Genomic DNA, 19,160 nt, shown 5'->3' on the forward strand with positions numbered 1-19,160 from the left:
CATCACGGAGGTAGAAAATCAGCTCTGACAGACTTTATCCTCTATCCTGTGGCCTTTTAGTTGGAATTAGTTTATGTTGTGGTCATTTGTTGTGAAATCGTGTTTCATCAAATCAACAATAATTAGGCTATTTTGATGAATAACTGATTTATTGTTTACTTGCAAGTTTGATATATTCAAATCACTTTCATTCTTTAACAGGAATCCAAAAATGTTGAGTTTACTTAAAAAGCCATAGAAAAGTGCCAATTAATGTTGAGAAGCTGGTAAAAGTGAATGCTTAACCTTAAGAATGTCACTCAACTAATCAATGAATCAAATGTGGTTGTTTTTCAAGTGTTTGGGTAAATAATGTAGATTGGGGGTTAAAAGGGGTCCAACAACAAATGACTGCCCCGGGGCAACCCAAGCGGCAGATCCAGTCTTGCCTCATGTAGGTTTTAAAAGTGAGTTTTAAAGGCTAATTGTTTTTTTTTTTTATGCGAGGGTCTAAGGGCAGAGGATGTTGTTATGATGTTATGATGCCATGTAAAGCCCTTTGAGACAAACTGTTTGTAAAAATGGGCTATACAAATATTGCCTTGCCTTCCTGCAGGTGACCCTGCAGACATAATGAAATAAGAGTCACCTGCCTTTCCCACGTCCCTCACCCACATTTCACAGGAGCAGCAGCAGCAGTAAGGATAGGTGCCGTTGCTATGAATACAAACAAACCTCTCTCGCCCTCTCTCTCTCTCTCTCCCTCTCTTTTTTTCTCGCTCTCGCTCTCCCTGTCTTCTTTCCTCTCTCGCTCTCTCTACTCACCCTCCCCCCACGTGATGTTTTCCGCGTTGTTGCCAGGCAACGTCGAGGGTGTGTCCAAGTAATTTAAGGATACCTCTCACGCGGGTTTTTGTTCAGTTTCAGGCTGCTGCCGGTCCCTGCATGGCAACAGGCGCGCGAGGGATTCCCCCCCAGCCCGTCGCCTCTCTGCCATCCCGTTAAAAGCAATATATCCTCGCTTTAGCACTAAAAAGTCAGTCAGTTTGTCAGTCAGTTTGTCAGTCAGTCAGTCAGTCAGTCAGTCTGGCTGCTTCCACCCGGCGCACCCAACATGTCCTGGACGCTGGTATAGCGCAAGACGCGGAGCAGAAACTTTAAACGCGGGGATATTTAACAAGAAGAGAGAGAGAGAAAAAAGACAGTGCAGTGACAGCGACGAGCAGCCGACAACAGGACTCCACATCCCGATTCTCACTGATGAGGTGTGGACCATGACAAACTTTTAATGACAACATCTGTAGCCTACTTGTGGACTTATAACGACGGGGCTGCTGCGCTGCGCTGCGCTGCGCTCTGCTCTGCTCTGCTCTGCTCTCCTCTGCTCTGCTTGGCTTTGCTGCGCTCCGCGGCTCCGGCCGGGATGTGAGTGACTCCACGAGGATTTACGCTTTTTTCTTCTCCTTCTCTGTTTTAATTTCCAGGCAGCCTCCAAATGACGTCGAGATGGCTTTAGGTGGGACTCTTCTGCCATCCATATCCACGTTTGCCAGCGGCCCCACTGTCAAGAGCAAATCCATAGGAAGTGCCAATTTAGTGAGTAGCCCGCGGTCACTTGTTATTGCATGCCAAATAAGCCATGGGCATCAAGCAGGATCTCTGGTGGTGGTGGAGGTGGAGGAGGAGGGAGGTGGGGTTGGTGTGGGGTTTTGATATGTACGTAGCCTGTGTAGTTCATTCACAATGTGAGCTGTTTGCTAGTGTGTTATTATGTGCACAGACGCGGCGTGACACCACGCTGCACTGGGGCGTGAGCATAAGGTTTGCATAGGATTTTTTAAACTCCAGGGGAAAAAAACACACTGATTTCCAATCAGAATAAGTGCTTTGCTGCTCTATAGAGTCCACATGGATTTACTGGAGTGCCACTCTGAGCCTGTTCATTTTCTACATGGCATGTGTTTACTTAACCACTGTCAGCCACTCCTAGTGCTTTCTAGTGCAGTTTCACTATGAATACATGGGAAATCTGTATTCTAGGAAGTGCTCTGTGCCAAGGACACTTGCTACACCAGACATAGCTCTGTAGCTGAGCTGTCACACTCTGCATTGTGCTGTAGATCCAGGTCTGTTTGAAGTATTGAAAAAAAAACAAGCACTATTCTCTAAGTAGGACAAGTGTGATATTTCTTGCCTATACTGTCTGCGCCTCATGAACAATAACATGACACAAAGCAAGCAAGCCTGCTTCTTGTGCTGACATTAATGGCTCTGTAACTTTCCTTTTAGAGATGGAAGGAGGAGTTGTCCCATCTTAAGAGACCCAGTGTGCCAACCGGAAGCAACTGCCCTGACCCAGACCATCCCACTGCCACCAGCACAACAAGCCCCAGCATGTCCAAGAAAGACACAGAGCCAGACCTGGACTTGGACTACGACTTTATTCTGTCCAACTCTATACTTCAACAGCAGCAACAACAACAGCAGCAGCAGCAGCAACAGCAGGAGGAGGCCATGGCGTGCACCTCTGGCCATTCCTTGTCTCCTTCCCCTGGGTCTTTCTCCTCATCCTACCCCCTCCCCTCGCCTCAGGGCACTGCCAGTGAGCTGCTCTACACCATCCCAGATATAAGTGACGTTTCGCCCTCTGGAGGCTTTGTGGCAGAGCTCATGAGACCCGAGTTGGACCCGGCATACCTCCACCCCACCAGCCTCCATGGCAAATTTGTGGTCAAGACAACAATGGACATGGGAGAATACAGCCAAGGCGTTAACGTAAGCAAAGCCTGCGTTAACGCTGTGTCAGACCCGACTCCTTCACGTTCCTCGCCTACCTTTACGTGCCACAGGATAAAGCAGGAGAACCCCGGCAACTGCACCATCTCACAGCCCATAGACTTACACTTGGCTGCGGGGGTGAACTCCCAGGGCCGGGCGAGCCAGCAGCAGCGCCCGGGCCACTTGGATCTACACGGGTTCCCTGGCGGAGGGCGGTCTATGGCGGGCAGCAGGTTATCCTCGTCCTCCTCCCTCTCCCCAGATCATCCACTGAGCCGGGAGCACCAGGTGTTGGGGCATCCCCACTCTCAGATCCCTCTACCTCCCCAGGGATACCACCATAGCTCCCCACAGGGCTACACCTCCTACCCCCAGCCATCCTCCATGCAGTACCAAGGTAAGAGCTCATTTCTTTGATATACTTTATTATTTCTTAATTCTCTCTGACTACTGAATTCAGTTAATGAAATATGTAAAAAAAAAAAAAAAAAAAAACTTTACTATGATTTTGTTAATTCTTCTCCGAGATACTAGACTAACAGTCAACACATTAGACAGCAGGAATGTTAACACCAAACTCCACAAACTGTATTTAAAAACATCTCTCTCTTGTAATTATAACCTATACTATGAAACCGGTGAATCATATGGTTTGAAAGCTACATCCCATGACAAAAATAATCCTCTTTTCATCATGAAGTTCTTTCAACCACACAACATAATAGATGCAAGATTCAGCTGTTTTCATGAGATCAGCGTTGTTTTGGGTCTGCCACTTTGCATAGTAAATAGAAAGTAGTAAATAGAAGTAAATAGAAATACTGGTTGTGTTACAAACTGCATGTATTGTTCAAAGAGAGGGATGAAGTTTTCCAAGGCCGTGTTAAAATTTACAACAGAAAAAACATTTTTTAAATGATAAGGTGTTCAGCGTTTTAAAATATTCTGTATACATGTGGAAGTATGGTGAGGCATAGGGATGTTAATCATGGTTATGGCCCCACAGACCCCCTCATGATCTCCAGTGGTGAGTGCTTGCCTGAGGAACCAAAGCCCAAACGTGGTCGGCGCTCCTGGCCGAGAAAGAGAGTCGCCACACACACGTGCGACTATGTTGGCTGTGGGAAAACCTACACAAAGAGCTCTCATCTCAAAGCCCATCACCGCACGCACACAGGTATGTAACTGTGTGTTAATGTTCTGCCAACTTGTGTTGTTTTTTCATTTCTATTTGTCACATTTTCATGCTGTTTTCATTGTTCGGCGTTAAGATAACAAACAACCACATCTGTTCTACATTGGGTACAAACACAGCTAATTAATGAGCCATGAATGGGGGTGAGGGGAGTTGTTAAACAGGTGCAGTGAAACAGGTTGATACTGATCCCTTTGCCAAATGCAAACTCAGGCCTGATTAGTTTGGCCTTTATACAGTAGCTGCAGGACAGGATGGACCTCTTCTCCTGGAGGTGGGGAAGGTTGGGCCAGTTTAACCTCAGGGCCAGCACTAACTGCTCCATGTGTGTATTGTGTTTCCATCAAAGGGGAGAAGCCTTACCACTGCGACTGGGAGGGCTGCGGTTGGAAGTTTGCACGTTCGGACGAGCTCACACGCCACTACAGGAAACACACCGGCCACCGGCCTTTCCAGTGTCAGAAATGCGACCGGGCCTTCTCAAGGTCAGACCACCTTGCTCTCCATATGAAGAGACACTTATGAGACTTGGTTAGAGGACCAGACTTGGATGGCAATGGATGAAGGCTCCTGAAATAAAACAAGAAATGTTATCACAACCCTGAACAGAAGTTGTGACCTACACTTTTTGAAACCATAATTTGCCTTCAAGCCGTTGTCAAGCAACAAGACAAGCTGTGGTGTTCACGGCAAAAAAGCATTACTCCCTCAAGAGCCCAGAAATTCTCCCAAGACTGAGCCCGTCTTTGCACATTGTGCCGGTGACTTGACGAGACCTCTCTGTCAGGGTTGTAAAACCTTTATGAAAGGGACCAAACTGGAATGTGTCTTATTTAACCGACAAAACTTGGAGGACCAGGTGCCAACAACTTTTAACTGGAAATGTATTTTTTGTCAGGGAAGCCAGGAGCAACAGACAAACATCTCCAGAGGCCTTCTACCAGCAACATGCCATTATAGGCTTCGTTAACAAGTACACACTGTTCAAAATACTGTATTAATAGATACATATATATTTATGTACACCTTTCACCTGCAATGCCATTAATTTCAGGTACAATGTTAATTTATACAGAATGGTGCTCAGTGACTCTGAAGAAGGTTTTTATTTTTAAAGAAAAGGTACCAAAGATTAAGGAAAAGAAACAAATGGGTGAAAACTATGAAAAAAGTGCCATATGGTTGTTTGTGTGTTTCTTGGAAACCTCTTCCACAATCTGACATAAATCAGGTGAACACTTCACTTTTGAAACGGTGATGGCAATCTACAATGCACTGCAGTTGCAAAGTGCAATAATTTATATGAGACATTCATATTTTTGTATGGAATGAGTAACTCTGAACAAAGATGTTTTGTTTATAGCCTAAATATGTAATATAATCTTGAGTTTTGTACATTTGTAAATAAAATTGCTTTGTTATTGTTTTGTATTTTACAGTATAATAAAATAAAATGTATTTGAAATAAGAAAACCATGACAATACTTATTCACTTCAAACAAACAAAAGTGAATGTTACTGGAGCAAAAATGACATTTTCTTGAACATCATTAGTTACAGTAATTGTAGATTTCCCTGGTAGTGTAATGGAGAGGCACATTTAAATGGCAACAATAGCTCAGTCAGCTCTCACACACAGTATCCCCCCCTGATAATTACGGGATTGCCGCAGGCAAACTAACACAATGTTGCTGTTAAAAAAGATTTTCAGAAAATACACACCTACAATGTCCTGTTTCCATGGGGTTCTCTTTCCACCTGTCAGCAGGAAGAATGGGAAGGACAACTGAGTTACTGGCTGACATTCAAGGGTGACACCAAATCTGACTGCCACTATGTGCTGGAGCTCTCAGGTGCACAACATGAATAAAACCCATGAAGATGCTGTAGTCAGATAGTGTCATGATATGTTTCTGCTGTACGATTTATATGATCATACGTCTTTTTTTCTTTTTCTTTTTTTTTTGGGGGGGGGAGCTTTTTTGTGTATGTACAAAAGGTCTAGCAGTACTTTAATAACATACAAGAACTTAATAACTTAACTTCTGTTATGTTCTGATTATCAACTCAACAACTGAAAGATCACTATCAAAGAAAGGCCAAAGCAGTGTTGTTGGTAAAGCACACTCAGTAACATTTGCATACTCTACTGGCCTCAATACAAAAACACACTTTAATATTTGCATATCTTTGAATGTATCTTAAGAGTTACAAACAGTAAACAGCAATGTGGGTCCAAATAACTGCAGTTTGATAAAAAACAAAATGACTACTTTAGCTAAGGTGTTGATAATGTACTAATTTTATATCAAATTCTTACAGTAAGATGTCCCCCCCCCAAAAAAAAAAAGACATGCTATGTATTTGTTTGCATGAATTTCCACCATGCACTATGGTAACATCATAACATAGCAAAACATCACAACTTAAACCAGCAGAAAAAAGTGATTTAGTAAGATTTTGTTCCAATAAGAGCCCATGTTTTAAGTTAAGCCAGTCTGTGTATTCTTCCAAGTCATTATATGAATTCTAACACTTCATTTATTTCAATTATTTTTTACAGGCTGAACTCTTGTACTGGTTGATTTGTTGTTAAATTTTGAGATATTGACCCGTTTTGTGGTTTTCAAGTAAACATGTATTCAGGCAGACAAACAGAGCTCCGTGTTGACGTTTGTAAAATCACGTTATGGTCTCTGTTGCCCCCTACAGGTTAAATCAGTTTCAACCTCACTCATTTACAATTCTAAGTGGAGCAGCTCTGTGGAAAGTAACTGTCCTTCAGGTCCTTGATAAATAATCCAATTTATGAACAACTCTGGGGATAGAACAGAAAAAATTTATATGTGGGTCAGATGACACCAATACGATATGTTACCATCAGAACTAATTGCACTTTACACCTTAATTTACTTCATTTTACATCTTAATTAGACGAGGCCAGTGAGGATATACAGTCAATGCTGTCAAGTTAGAGGGTTGCTGCCTTGGGCAAAACAGCCGGTCGTCACATCACCCCTTAAATACATTATTTCTTTCAGTCACTGAATTGTATTATCAGTCCACCCAGGTCAGTTTTTATGCCCATTACAACAAAAGTTATTTGTTTTGTCCTGTAAACCTCGAGTAAGGGGCACTTAGTACATAATTATGAGAGCAGGATAAACAGACATTTAGAAATCCATTAAGTGCTAGGTTATCCTATTAAGACCAAGTGTTTGCAGGTAAGTGACAGTACCTCAAATATCTGCAGCCACACACACGCCAACACAACAGGACAGGAGCAGCTTTCATTTATCTCGAAAAAACTTTTATTTTTTCTGTAAAAACAACAGTCACATGTATGTCAACTATATACATGTTCAAATGCCTTCATATTATGCATTGTAGTTCAGACTTTGTTACATAGCTCCTGTCAACAGTCCTGTTGATTTACATGCAGATGAGGGATGTTAAATGGGAAAAGAACCAGTGCCATACATGTTGGTTTACAGCTATCATTTTCTAAATTTATATTACTTCTCAATTTAGAAAATAGACCAATAAGAGTGCATGAAAACCTTTCAGATCTACCCTGAATTATCCTCACTTAAAGTATGAAGCATACTGCCATTGAAAACTACAATCATAGAAAAGAAAATCATAGGTTTTAACTTCAGTGTTCAAAAAAAAAAAAAAAAAAAAGATAGCACACAGGTGATTTCTGATGCATTGTTATTGTACTTTAATTGTTCCTCCATTTCAAACTGATCACAAACAACAGCCTGTCCTTGTGATGATAATCCAGTGTTATTAAGAGGTGAACGTGGAAGTGGTGAATAGAACGTTTTGTTTTTGGAAATGTAAAAGGCTTGTTGTACACATATATTCAATATCAGCAATCAAAAAAGTAGAGGAAGATAACAAGAAAAAAAGAAGTGAAAACAGGGATGGCTCCTTTAATCGTCGTCAAAGTTCTGTTGTAAAAGGAAGTTGGCGGCCAAGTTCTCGTTCTTCTCACAAGCAAAGTAGGCTTGTATAACAAGTCCCTCTGGAAAGCCCAAGGCTTTTAGCTGGAATTAGAGAGAGGTGTTGCAAATTAGTGAAACAATACTTTAATATGCAAATGACAGTTTTGTGCTTGTTGTTGTTGGTGGTTCCACCATGTGAAGAATTAAACTTGTTTGTGGGTTAATGGCAGTGTTGTGCTCCTCCTCACCCTCTCTATGGCCTCTTTCTCCTGTGGTGTGACCTGGATGTAGCTCATCTGACTTCCGCCGGGTGTATCACCTCCCATTCCTCCTGCTCCTCCTGCTCCTCCAGCTCCACCTGCTCCCCCTGCTCCTCCGCCACCGACCGGCACAGCGTCTGGATTGGGTTCGTTCAGCATCTGGATGAACTGCTCTTGGTGGTTGCTGATCTCCTACAGCGGTGAATGAACAGTTTAGTTGTAGGAACACAGTTCGGAGACTCACAAGTGACAGATTTTAAAAGAATGCTGAAAATTCTGACTTTCTGAGTTTCTAATAAGGGCCACAGTCCCAAATGCTGTTTCTACAATTCCCACAATGCAACTGAAGTGTGACATTATTTCATCAAATTTTAGACAGCGGCCTCAACAGACACTCAGGACCAATCAAATCGTTCTCAAACACAGTAGTGAATACTCCTTCTGTTATCAGAGTTGTGTCCCTTTAATGACCTGCAACTTTAATGCTTAAACCATGAGTTTATTCAGTCAGGGCTGTGTGAAGCCCTCTTATTTAATTTAATTTTTTATTTTATTTAAAAGAAAACACATCATGCCGTGTCAGTGCTTCACCTGCAGCAGTTCGGGGTTTTCCCTGCCGATCTCCTGCAGCAGCGCCGGGAGGAGGGAGGCGTTCTGCTGGATCAGCTGTCGCATCATGTGAAACTGAGGCTGATTTCTAAGGAAACTCAATGGATTTCCTGAGAATAAAGCGTGAGCACCATGAAGCAATAGAAATCGCAAGAATAGACATTTGTTCACTGGCGCTGATGGAACATGTGGCAATAGTGTGGCACCGTTTACCTCCGGTACTTGCTGAAGAACCAGTGTTGGCGGGGAGGATGAGGCCGCTAGTGGCGGTAGCTGGAGTTCCACTCGCTGGATTCGCCACTGCATCAGGACCTGTACCCTGATTGCCTGGGATACCCTTTTACAACACAACAAGACAAGATTTTATTCTTCATGCAGTCTACTTGTAGAGTCAACACATAGTAAATCACATCGTCTCTCGACCCATTTACTGCGGCCGCAGACGTTCACGGCGTTCATACCGTGAGCAGGAACTCCACAGCTCTGTCTGGGTTGTTGAAGCTCGCCCTCAAAGCCGCTACCACCTGCTCCCTCTCGTAGCCCATGAGCATCATCTCGTTCACCATGGCGTCATATGACGCACCAGTCACTGAAGGAACACACGCACACACCAGCGAGTGCATTAGAGTAGTGGCACCAGAGAGTCTGTTAATTTGTGCTTTCTCAGATATAGCACTGTAATTAGCCACATCTAATTAACCACATCAAAAGCTATTAAAAAAAACCCAACCACTTCCTTATTGTTTAATGAACCAATATAAAATAAGTTCTGTTACATCATTGGACGTAAATGTGCATTGGACACTTGAAGGTGGTCACCATGAAGACATTAATTTAAATTAGTCATCTATAAACATGACACTAAGAATTTAATGAAATTTTTAAAATATCAACACACCATGACGCAGAAAACATGTTTCCCATGTTTTTTTACAGTTACATTACACAAAAACACAACTAAAATGTGAACCTGCGATAGCATATTAAACAAAAACACTGTATCTGTTGAGCACAACTTTAAATGCATCTCAAGGGAAGATGATTTCAGGAGCTAGAATACATAACGATTTATTTCTCTACCGTGCCCCATAAAAATAAACAACCTGTCTCAAATGTTGTGTGAATTCACATCAGTGGCTATATGAGCCATGATAATTAAGACCTAAAGGATTTGCTCTGAGCCAAGCAATATTTGCAAAGTTCAGAGCATGTGGCCACGGGAACTGTGGGATTATGTTTTGGTCTGAGCCGTGGAATCAGACTGCTTATTGATTACGATACATCAAAAACATGCATATGGTTTGTATCAAATAAACAAAACTCCTAACAGATTCGTAATTATATTTCTGTCAGATCAAGCAGCCATTAAAAAAGAAAAACAATCATGTTTATATGTTAGATTTACAAATGCAGCCTTACCTAGATTTGAAACCGCCTCATCAATTAGGCTTGTGTTTGTTGATACCTCAGAGCTTCTGTGAGAGAAAACAGATGTTAGGCCAGCTGTGACCTGTGCGTACCTTTTCACTGATATCAGATCAGCCAGTTGAAGACAGACATCGACCCATCTTTACCTGACAGGGGAGGAAGCAGGAGCAGAAGTTGATGACTGTTTCTCCTCTGGTTTGTCGTCTGTAGACGGACGCTCTGTCGTGCTCTCTGAGCTGGACGATGCGGCGGGAGGTGCTGCAGAAGCTGTAGTTGAGCTGGGAGTCGGGGTGGAAGATGAAGGCTGTGGGGCGGCTGAGGTCGCTTTGGGCTGCAAGACAATTAACAAAAAAAGCGTCACTTTAATTAACGGGTTATATGATTTTAACTCAGCGTTACAGTGTTGATTTGCAGTTGTTCTTTACTTTAGGTTGTCTCTCTGATTAAGGAAGGACCCATCTTGAGGTACTGTATACTAATAAGACAATCACATCTTTAATAATAATATACCTAGTTTGCACTTTGTCCCATATATTCTGATTGGGACATTGCGTTTTCTCCTGAATAGTGTTATCCAAATCACTTTTTTTTTGCCTCATAGCCTTCCTATAATATGCATCTACAGACCCATACTCTCATCCCATTTTCTATTTTCTTCTACCAATGTAATACCACGGCCATAACAAAAATCCTGATGCAATGTAATCATATGACTGCTGAATCTGCATGGACAAAGTTCAACGTGATCACCACTGTCACTACAGTAGCAGCAGTAGGTAATTGTAATATGTTTAACACCAGGGAGAAGGTATAGCTGAGAGATGTGGACAGGACTTTATCAGCCTACAGTATGAGCTAAATACCAACCATTTTAAATCAACAGCCCATCTTTAATTCAACTACACAAAAAAGTAATAATAGTAATCATAGAGATTGAAAACAACAACAAAAACATCTTAAAATATGTCCACAACCATATACTATATGCATAAACAATTGTTTTCCGTTCTCGAACCTTTGTCACCATGACGACCACAAAGTTCTTCTCGTCGATTTTATACTCTTTGAGAGGTGTGTCATCGCTGAGGATTTTTCCTGGAAGAAACAGAAAAATGAGTCACAACAGACATCACCAGCCACCGACTCTGACACAATGTGGGAACAAACAATGGTTTCATACTGTATCGGTGTCTCTCTCTTTCTCCTTTTGTTTTTCTTTCTTCTATATATTTTTGTTATTTATTTGAAATTGTGTAGTACTACTACTAGGGTGGGGTCACTCCATAAGCCCTCTTTGAGTTTCTGACCTCACATTCCCATCTACGCTACATGAACTGTTTACCGTTTTTTTTATGTGCAAAAAAAAGAAAAGAAAAAAAGAGAGAGAGAAGACTGTTGAGCTGTTCAATCATCTGCTTTTGTCACATGCTTTTATTTTGTGTGTTGCAACCATGTGAAGTGAAATCACACAAAACCCAACTGCTCTGCAAAACAATAATATGCTCATACCGTGTATACAATGATTTAAAAGCAATCATTACAGAGATATGACATTCACATACAACACACACAAATCTTAAATACTATCTAGTTTTTCCCCTGGCTCACCAAACTTTATCTGAATGCACCTTTTGAAAGAGAGCTGCTGCAACACAAATGAAGGCAGGCAGGCTGAGAACACAGTGAAACCCTCTAGCACTTCTCTGTATATTGTTAACAATCCTGTTGACCTTCTCTCCGGCACCTCGAATGATGTGAACGAAATTCCTTCATTCAGGCCTTTGAATGGATGAATACAACACATCCGCTGGGTGCATCAGCTATTATACATGTGAATAAAGCTACTTCTTTATAATTACATGTGTTCAATAACAACACACAGGAATTAGACATAACACGACTGTGAGAGGAAAGGAAGGAGTTTGCCAATATCCATCTCAATGAAGGCCATTTAAAGGCTCAGGCTTTAATTCAACTGTAAACCAAAGCATCTCCCCACACTGTGACTCAGAAATGGAGTCAGTCAACAAAATGCACAGCAACTAAATCTAATCAGTACATTTTTCTGATCCCGGACTGTTCAGATCAGTTTTGTTTGTATGGGAAATGTATTCACAACCCCCGTTAGTCTACTACTCAGTGTGTATCAGCTGTCAGGACTAGCACACAGCGCTCCAGTAAAACCATGAAACTGCACAGCACTGTGAGCGGGGGAGCTACAAGAGAAGCACTGATGGAATAAACAGCAGCAAGCAGATTCAGTTAGTGTACGACAAACTGAGCACACAGCAGGTGAACGTCACTTATTCAGTTATTGCAAATCCTGTCTGTTTATTATAGTATGTGTGTATATTATATATATTAGTTTTCAGTCAATTAATTAGAAAAACAAATGTTTGACTAATTAATCTTTAATGAATGAAAGGTCATTATTAAAAACCACCTGCAAAAAAGTAAACGCATCCCTTCTGTGAAATTTCACTCTTTGATTTCTATGTTTTAAGGTGTACTACTCATCCTGGGTGCAGTTTGCCTGGGCTGTAAGAAAATGTCCTCATCAGTCACTGAAAAACAAAACAGTTTCCCGTAGATAATCCTTGTGCCATCCTTGAGCACTTACCTGTCTCTTCCCCAAGGCAACGTTGTGTAAATAGTGAATAATGTGTGGTGTCACTGTTCCGGGGACAGCGTCTGCACCTTCTGTTCTTGGTGGTGTGGTTCCTCCTATATCTACCAACCACTGCTCTGACTGTGTTTCAGCTTATGCTCAATCGCCTGGTATATATCCTCTCCCATCTTTACAAAGTCTCACCATCTGGTTTCTCGCTTGTTCGTGCAGGCACTTACCATGTGGTGCCATGCTGCATTAAACACCATCTTCTAGGCCATAGCTGCGAAAGCTGGGTGCTCTTTTTTTCTGTCCTATGCATGCATATAGCCTATATACTCATATTTTCTGGGGGTTTTCTGTTTTGTTTTTTTAATTGTGAATGAGAGCAAATACCCCACACATCAACTTAAACTAATAAGTATGATGTTAATCCTTTGAATTATTTAACATTTTTAATAATAGAATTATAAAAAGTGTAAAAAAAAATTAAATATATCAGTCCTGATTTCTTTCTCCACGCCTAGCACCACTACCAAATATTTATTTGGTACACAGACTATATATACATTTATTACCTTTGAACTTTCTGAATAGTATCACCAATTAACTGCAAATGGGTTGTAAAAAATTTAATTAAATCTGTTCTGCTAGATTGTATATGTCATGCACTTCTCACAGTAAGCTACGACTGTAAAACCATTTAAAAAGACTATAAACAGAGGGCAACATACCAGCATATATCAGTTTCTGGCCAGCAACTGAGAAATTGTCCTTTCCCTTCTCCTCCTCAATCCGTTCTTTTAATGTCTTCACCTGTAAAAAAAAAAAAAAAAAAAAAAAGAAGAAAAAAAAGAAAAAAGGTCACTTATATTCAATAGGACAGTATTTCCTCCACTATATTATACCATAAAAATAAAAAATGATTCACCTTTCACCTTAATGTCACCATTTTGTACAGCCCTCATTATATAACCAGTTAAAAAATAAAGTGCAAAGTGTGCAGTGCAGTGCAGTGCAGTGCATCACAATCACATCATAAAACTGAAGCTGAATAGACATGACACTTCCGGCTCTGACGTCTAAAAACGTATTAAAGAAAAAAAAACAAAAAACTATGCTGAATATATAATAAAGGGTTACCTCAGCACAAGTGGATATGATGACATGCTAATGTATCACGTAGCTATGCAGCCTCATCGAAAGCAAAAGTTAAGGACAAGCTGCCTTTCGCAGTACAAAAAGTCACAATGTGGAGTTTTATACATAGATATCGATGGTGAAACTTTTAATTTTAATTATGATCAGACACGTAACGTTAATGCTTGTTTACGCTATCTTGAATCCAAACTGACGTCATTTTATTCAAAGATAATAGCTAACTACATTAGATGTTAATTAACTGCTACTTATGTGTTAGTTTGACTTATTTACCACAAATTAAACAGTGGACATTTATCATGACTTGCTGTTTCATTAACATTGAAAGCGACAGTTATATCTGTATGACTTGACATATTTTTCCCTCCCATCTGAAACCTGAAGTGGGCTACGGCTAAAAGCTGGCGATACAAACTACTTTCATGGTCAGTGATTAATAAATGACGCCGATCTGTCTCAAGTTCCGCGTCACATCAGAGTCATAATAACTCGAACACCTGAAATAAAACCTTAAAATGTCTCTGTCGTTTTACACGGACAAATATATCGATCGCCTCGTTTCTAAATACTCAAAAAAAACTGCAGTACTCGGTTCCAGGACATATCCCACTCCCACTCCACCCCCTTCTTCACACAGATGCATGGTTTCCCACTCTCTTACCGTCTCCTCTTCGTCGATGTCGACTTTGAACGTCTGCTGCTGTAAGGTTTTCAAAGTTATCAGCATCTTGTCGACTTAGTTTTAATCCCCGCGCCTGGTTTGAACGTTGTAAATCCAACTTGCAAGAGTGTTTGCTGTTTTTGTTGGCTCATTACAAACTGTCAGCCGCCATGACTTTTCGCTTCTCTTCTTCTTCTGTCTGAGTCATCCGGGCTACAGCGCCCCCGCTGGTCAACCTTGACATCACAGTCACATCTCGCTGACAGTGTTTTCAATGGCATTATTATGAGATATTCACTGGTGTAGCCTACTTTTTGAAATGCCCATGGCCCATTGTCCATTTTACTGTAAAAAATAAAATGAATGGTCTTCCTCTTGGGGGCCAGGTGCCTCTCAGACTTACATCCACAACATTTTAGCCTGGCTAAAATGTTGTGAATGTAAGTCTAATGTAAGTCTAAGCCATAAATGGGATCAATACCGCAGCCACCCAATCAACGCCATTACCCATTGACGTATCCAGCCTGATGTGTTGAGCCCTCCACCACTGTCTCCCTCACAGATTGGACCTGGCCATGGCAGGCAGCTCCCCATCAACCAGCTTGGTCACTGAGACAGCAGCCAGTCCCAATAATAAACTCCCCTCTCTCTGTTGACCCATGCAACATATTTGCCCTGAGTGGGATTGGTATCCCAATTTCCTACTCTACAGTCAATGGCATTACCCACTGAGCTATAAAGCAATCCAGCTGCATTCGTTGAGCCCTCGTGTCCATCATACAGTACTGCACTGTTTCCCATAAATATGGAATAATTTTGTTTTCAGCAGGGGTGAAAGTAGTTTTAAATTCTTGCCGGTACTATTACCAAAAGTTATTTTTCCCGGCATTATTATTATTATTATTATTATTATTATTATTACTGATTTTAATTGGGACATTTTGCAACAAACGTTAAACGTGGTACACGTTTCGAAGGCTGGGTCAGGGGTAGACAATAAAGGAAATTTTGAAGATCGCTGGCCCCACCATTCTAACCACTGGCCCAGGACAATGTCAGGTAGCCTATTGATCCCCAAAATAAATAAAAAAGAACATATCCTAGCTGCAAACAGCCTGCGGTCTCGCCATTGAGGCTGGAGCTTTCTTATATATCGATATCAATACTAGTAAATTTCCACGATTCTCGATACTTATACAATACCACGATTTAATTAGAAGAAAAAAACATGTGCTTCTAAATTGGCTACTTTATTTAATAAATAAATAAATAAATAACTGTTTCTCATCAAACTTGTATTTAAGCTCTAGCCTACTGTGGTTTAACAATGAAGTAAAAACAGAGTTACAATGGTAAATATGCCCCAACACAAACGGAAAGTCATGTAGTCATTACTTTTATCTGCTGTAGTTCAATGATACAACTGTTGCTGTCATTCATTCACTTTAGGCTGTTTCCACAGACTGGTGCAAAACGGACTTATTGTTTCATTTTTCAGCTCCGCTTTGTTTTGACACAGGTTTGTTTTTTCTCTGCTTCAAACCCCATAATGTAGCCTACTATGGTCTAAACGCACACCACCGCTGTGGCGCACACCGAGCAGCTGGAGCCGCGTTCACATAAACAGACCGCGAGCTCGACTGTAGCCGCACCGAGACCCAGCACGTGCTCTGGCCCGCGTGTAACGTCCGCATCGGTCCCGACAGGACTCGCCACGACGCGCTGAGGGCAAAGTTTCACGGTACCGGAAAAAAAGGTTCAGTCTTCAGCAGCAGCAGTGAGCGAGCGAGCGGCGCGCGTTCCGCGGTGCACAGCTGCACACTGCAGGTGCTTGCAGGTGGTGCTGACGTCCCAGGGCACAGCGCTGCTGCGCACAGAAAGTAGATCATGTCTCTGTCTTTGATCGGGTTGGGAATGGGATCTCGTAACACTATGTGTTATAATAACCTAGACAATTTCACAGAAATCATTTCAAACCACAGGGAATTCATGTGAAATTAGATTTATAATTTTTTTTTTACTTTTTATTTTATTTTATTTTTTTAATCTCTCTCTTGATCTTCCTGGTACTGCGTACCGCCTCTGAATCTTTTAGTGGTACGCAGTACCGGACCGTACCGGCTTACTTTCACCCCTGGTTTTCAGACACATTCCTCCTTTTATCCCTCTTATAAAGCTTGTGGTTTAATTTATTTTTCACAGTGATCAATTTGGAAGAGATTGATTGATTTGAAAAGATTTACACACTTTATCTGAACAACAAATCATTTCATTAGAAGAGGTATACATATATATTTCATTCCAACTTTTATGGGCAACCATGTAATAACTTACAGTACACATACTTATAATGGGGGGAAAAAGCAGAATATGTTGTGATCAGGCCCCTGTAGGCTACTGAATGGCCAGTCTTTTCATCTTGTTTTCCGTTTGTTGGCCTAAGAGGTTGCCAGGCTGACACACAGGTGTTTAAAATCAGATTATTCAAAATATCTGGGATGTTTGCGGTATCACTTTCTTTACTGTTGAAGTCCAACACATACACACACACAAATACACCAGTGTTGAGACAGAGACAGTCATGTGTGTGTCTTTAGCTGTGATAGGGTCGAGATTGATTACTATTGACACTCAAAATATCGTATCTTCTTGTCAGAAATTGTCATGACCTATAGGCTGACAGAGATCCATATTTTAAAATGCCTCCAGTTTTCACATACATTCACACAAACACACGCGCTGCTGATTTTGGAATGGGACAGTGAACAAGGATGTTCATGTACTCTCTGTGAGATGAAGGTACAACCATTTCCTGATGCATACTCTGTTAACTAATCCTCCCAGGAACACATACTACTCAAGCAGACACCAATTCAGCTGAAGACATTATGAACAGCAGACAGAGTAACAACTCAACCATGCAAGCTTGGGCACTGCAGTGCTTTTATAATGTTTGTGTTAGGAATTCTTCTGGCAAATCAAACATCTTGATGCTGCTGCTTCTGCCGTGTGTGTGGACTTTTGGATCCTTAAAAGTCGAGTGTTTGCGCTGTTGTCCCATTGTGTTCCTCTCAAGACTGTTTGTGTTGTGCATTGCCTCACACAGAGCACCGTTTGTTGTGCTCTGGCACACATGGATGGCACCATTTATATGTAGTGCACTAGTGAATGTTATTGGCTATCAAAAATTAGTAAAGATATTAACGTCAAAATATTATTAAATCCACCTCGGGATCAAATGGCTGAATCAATGATGGCCTGTCAGGAGATCTGTTCCTTTGTGAGGAGTGAAAAGCGTGCACTTCTCCTTTTATATGATCTAGTGAAATCAAAGGTCCTGAGAAATGCAGTGACCAATATATTGGATATAAAATTGCAGATTGGTGAAGGATGATGGGAGACTGACTTCAGTGACTTTCCTTTGTCTCTGGGTCAAAAGAAGTCGTGTGGTCTTGTCCTCCATTTTGAACACCTGGCGCAACAGGTGGAATAAATATGCTGCCTTCACTGAGCTCGAGATAGCGTTAAATATGCTGTTATCACAAGTTTCAACAACCCTAGGTCCCTCAAGCAAGGAATTACATCTATGTCTATGACTGCATGCACAAGTCTCTCCCACTCATCTTAAGTGTCCCTCCCCGTCCTCCTGCTACTCTTCACCTCTCTGTCTCGTCTTTCTCTTCCATCTCTCCTCTCAGTCTTCTCCCCCTCTGTCATCCAGTTATTACAACAAGAGCAGTGCCCCCGCCTGCCCTGGCCTGAGCACACACTCATCCGGCATTCCTTATGTCGCTTCACTCAGCAGCAGCAGCAGCAGTAGTGTCCTCCTTTCCCCTCTCCCCACTGTGGCTGTGCCTCTTGCTCCTGTCTCCAGGGGTCGTCAGTCTGCCATCAGCCCCCTCTGAAGTGGTGAGCCACAGAGATCACAGCCTGATCTCAGGTGACTTAAAGATATTTTTAAGTGATGATGTTAGACGTGTGAAATAAAGACTTCTACTCACTCATGCCTTCTAAAAGAGGTAGGAAATGCAGAGGACATGTGTGAAACCAAGGTTTTCAATTGAAAAAGAGATAAGCAAAAAATGAAGAACCAGTGAAACATGGCAACATAGGTCATCTGAATGACTTGTGGTATGCAGGGTGCAAGAGCTTCAGCATTTCATGCATGTGCATTACACAGACACACAAACACGTACGAGTACACACTCACAACTGACGTTTGCAGGGTTTGTGGTTTTGGTCAGCAGATCTCTGAGAGGGTGTGGATTAGAGTAGAGTGGAGTAGAGGGAGGGAGGGAGGGAGAGAGAGAGAGAGAGAGAAACAGAAGGGTAGAAGGGTGTAACAGAGTGAGGGCCACTGAGATGCCTTCTCAGCCTGGAGCTATTTCCTGTGGACAAGCTGCTGGCACCATGAGTGCTTGTTTCCTAAGTCTCCCTGGACATGTTGGGAAGAAAAATCACATGTGTCACTGGAAATTGGAAGCATGTTGGACAAAAGCAAAAAGGACTGAGGAAATTAAAAAAGAAATGT

At 41.7% G+C, this 19,160-nt stretch overlaps 2 protein-coding genes across 3 annotated transcripts; one reads left to right on the plus strand and one right to left on the minus strand.

The window, feature by feature from the left end:
* The first annotated feature begins 909 nt into the window (after window positions 1-909).
* klf4 (Kruppel like factor 4) lies at window positions 910-5,425 on the plus strand. 2 transcript variants are annotated; one of them, XM_085793277.1, is made up of 5 exons: window positions 910-1,244; window positions 1,464-1,575; window positions 2,269-3,154; window positions 3,764-3,934; window positions 4,302-5,425. In XM_085793277.1, the coding sequence occupies exons 1-5, from the start codon at window positions 1,240-1,242 to the stop codon at window positions 4,475-4,477; spliced, it is 1,350 nt and encodes a 449-aa protein (XP_085649403.1). In that variant the 5' UTR covers window positions 910-1,239; the 3' UTR covers window positions 4,478-5,425. The 2 variants fall into 2 exon arrangements, with proteins under 2 accessions (XP_085649403.1, XP_085649404.1); XM_085793278.1 differs by lacking the exon at window positions 910-1,244 and having other exon boundaries at window positions 2,271-3,154.
* A 2,227-nt stretch (window positions 5,426-7,652) lies between these two features.
* On the minus strand, window positions 7,653-14,823 carry rad23b (RAD23 homolog B, nucleotide excision repair protein). The gene is made up of 10 exons (XM_085793279.1): window positions 14,630-14,823; window positions 13,542-13,623; window positions 11,215-11,294; window positions 10,346-10,530; window positions 10,191-10,246; window positions 9,233-9,360; window positions 8,985-9,108; window positions 8,754-8,881; window positions 8,151-8,354; window positions 7,653-8,004 (listed from the first exon to the last, which is right to left on the minus strand). The coding sequence occupies exons 1-10, from the start codon at window positions 14,693-14,695 to the stop codon at window positions 7,891-7,893; spliced, it is 1,167 nt and encodes a 388-aa protein (XP_085649405.1). The 5' UTR covers window positions 14,696-14,823; the 3' UTR covers window positions 7,653-7,890.
* Window positions 14,824-19,160: the final 4,337 nt, after the last annotated feature.

The sequence above is a fragment of the Trachurus japonicus genome, chromosome 12, assembly GCF_045865225.1.
Source record: "Trachurus japonicus isolate A0001 chromosome 12, Traja_1.0".
In the NCBI taxonomy this organism is placed as follows: domain Eukaryota; kingdom Metazoa; phylum Chordata; class Actinopteri; order Carangiformes; family Carangidae; genus Trachurus; species Trachurus japonicus.

Coding starts and splice junctions, on each gene's coding strand:
- rad23b (XM_085793279.1), bottom strand. CDS start 14,695: ATGCTGATAACTTTGAAAACCTTACAGCAGCAGACGTTCAAAGTCGAC. Junction 9,361..10,190: donor TGAGGCGGTTTCAAATCTAG/GTAAGGCTGCAT, acceptor GTGTTCCTTCAG/TGACTGGTGCGTCATATGAC. Junction 8,355..8,753: donor AAAACCCCGAACTGCTGCAG/GTGAAGCACTGA, acceptor TCACCGCTGTAG/GAGATCAGCAACCACCAAGA.
- klf4 (XM_085793277.1), top strand. Junction 1,576..2,268: donor CCATAGGAAGTGCCAATTTA/GTGAGTAGCCCG, acceptor CTTTCCTTTTAG/AGATGGAAGGAGGAGTTGTC. Junction 3,935..4,301: donor CCATCACCGCACGCACACAG/GTATGTAACTGT, acceptor TTTCCATCAAAG/GGGAGAAGCCTTACCACTGC.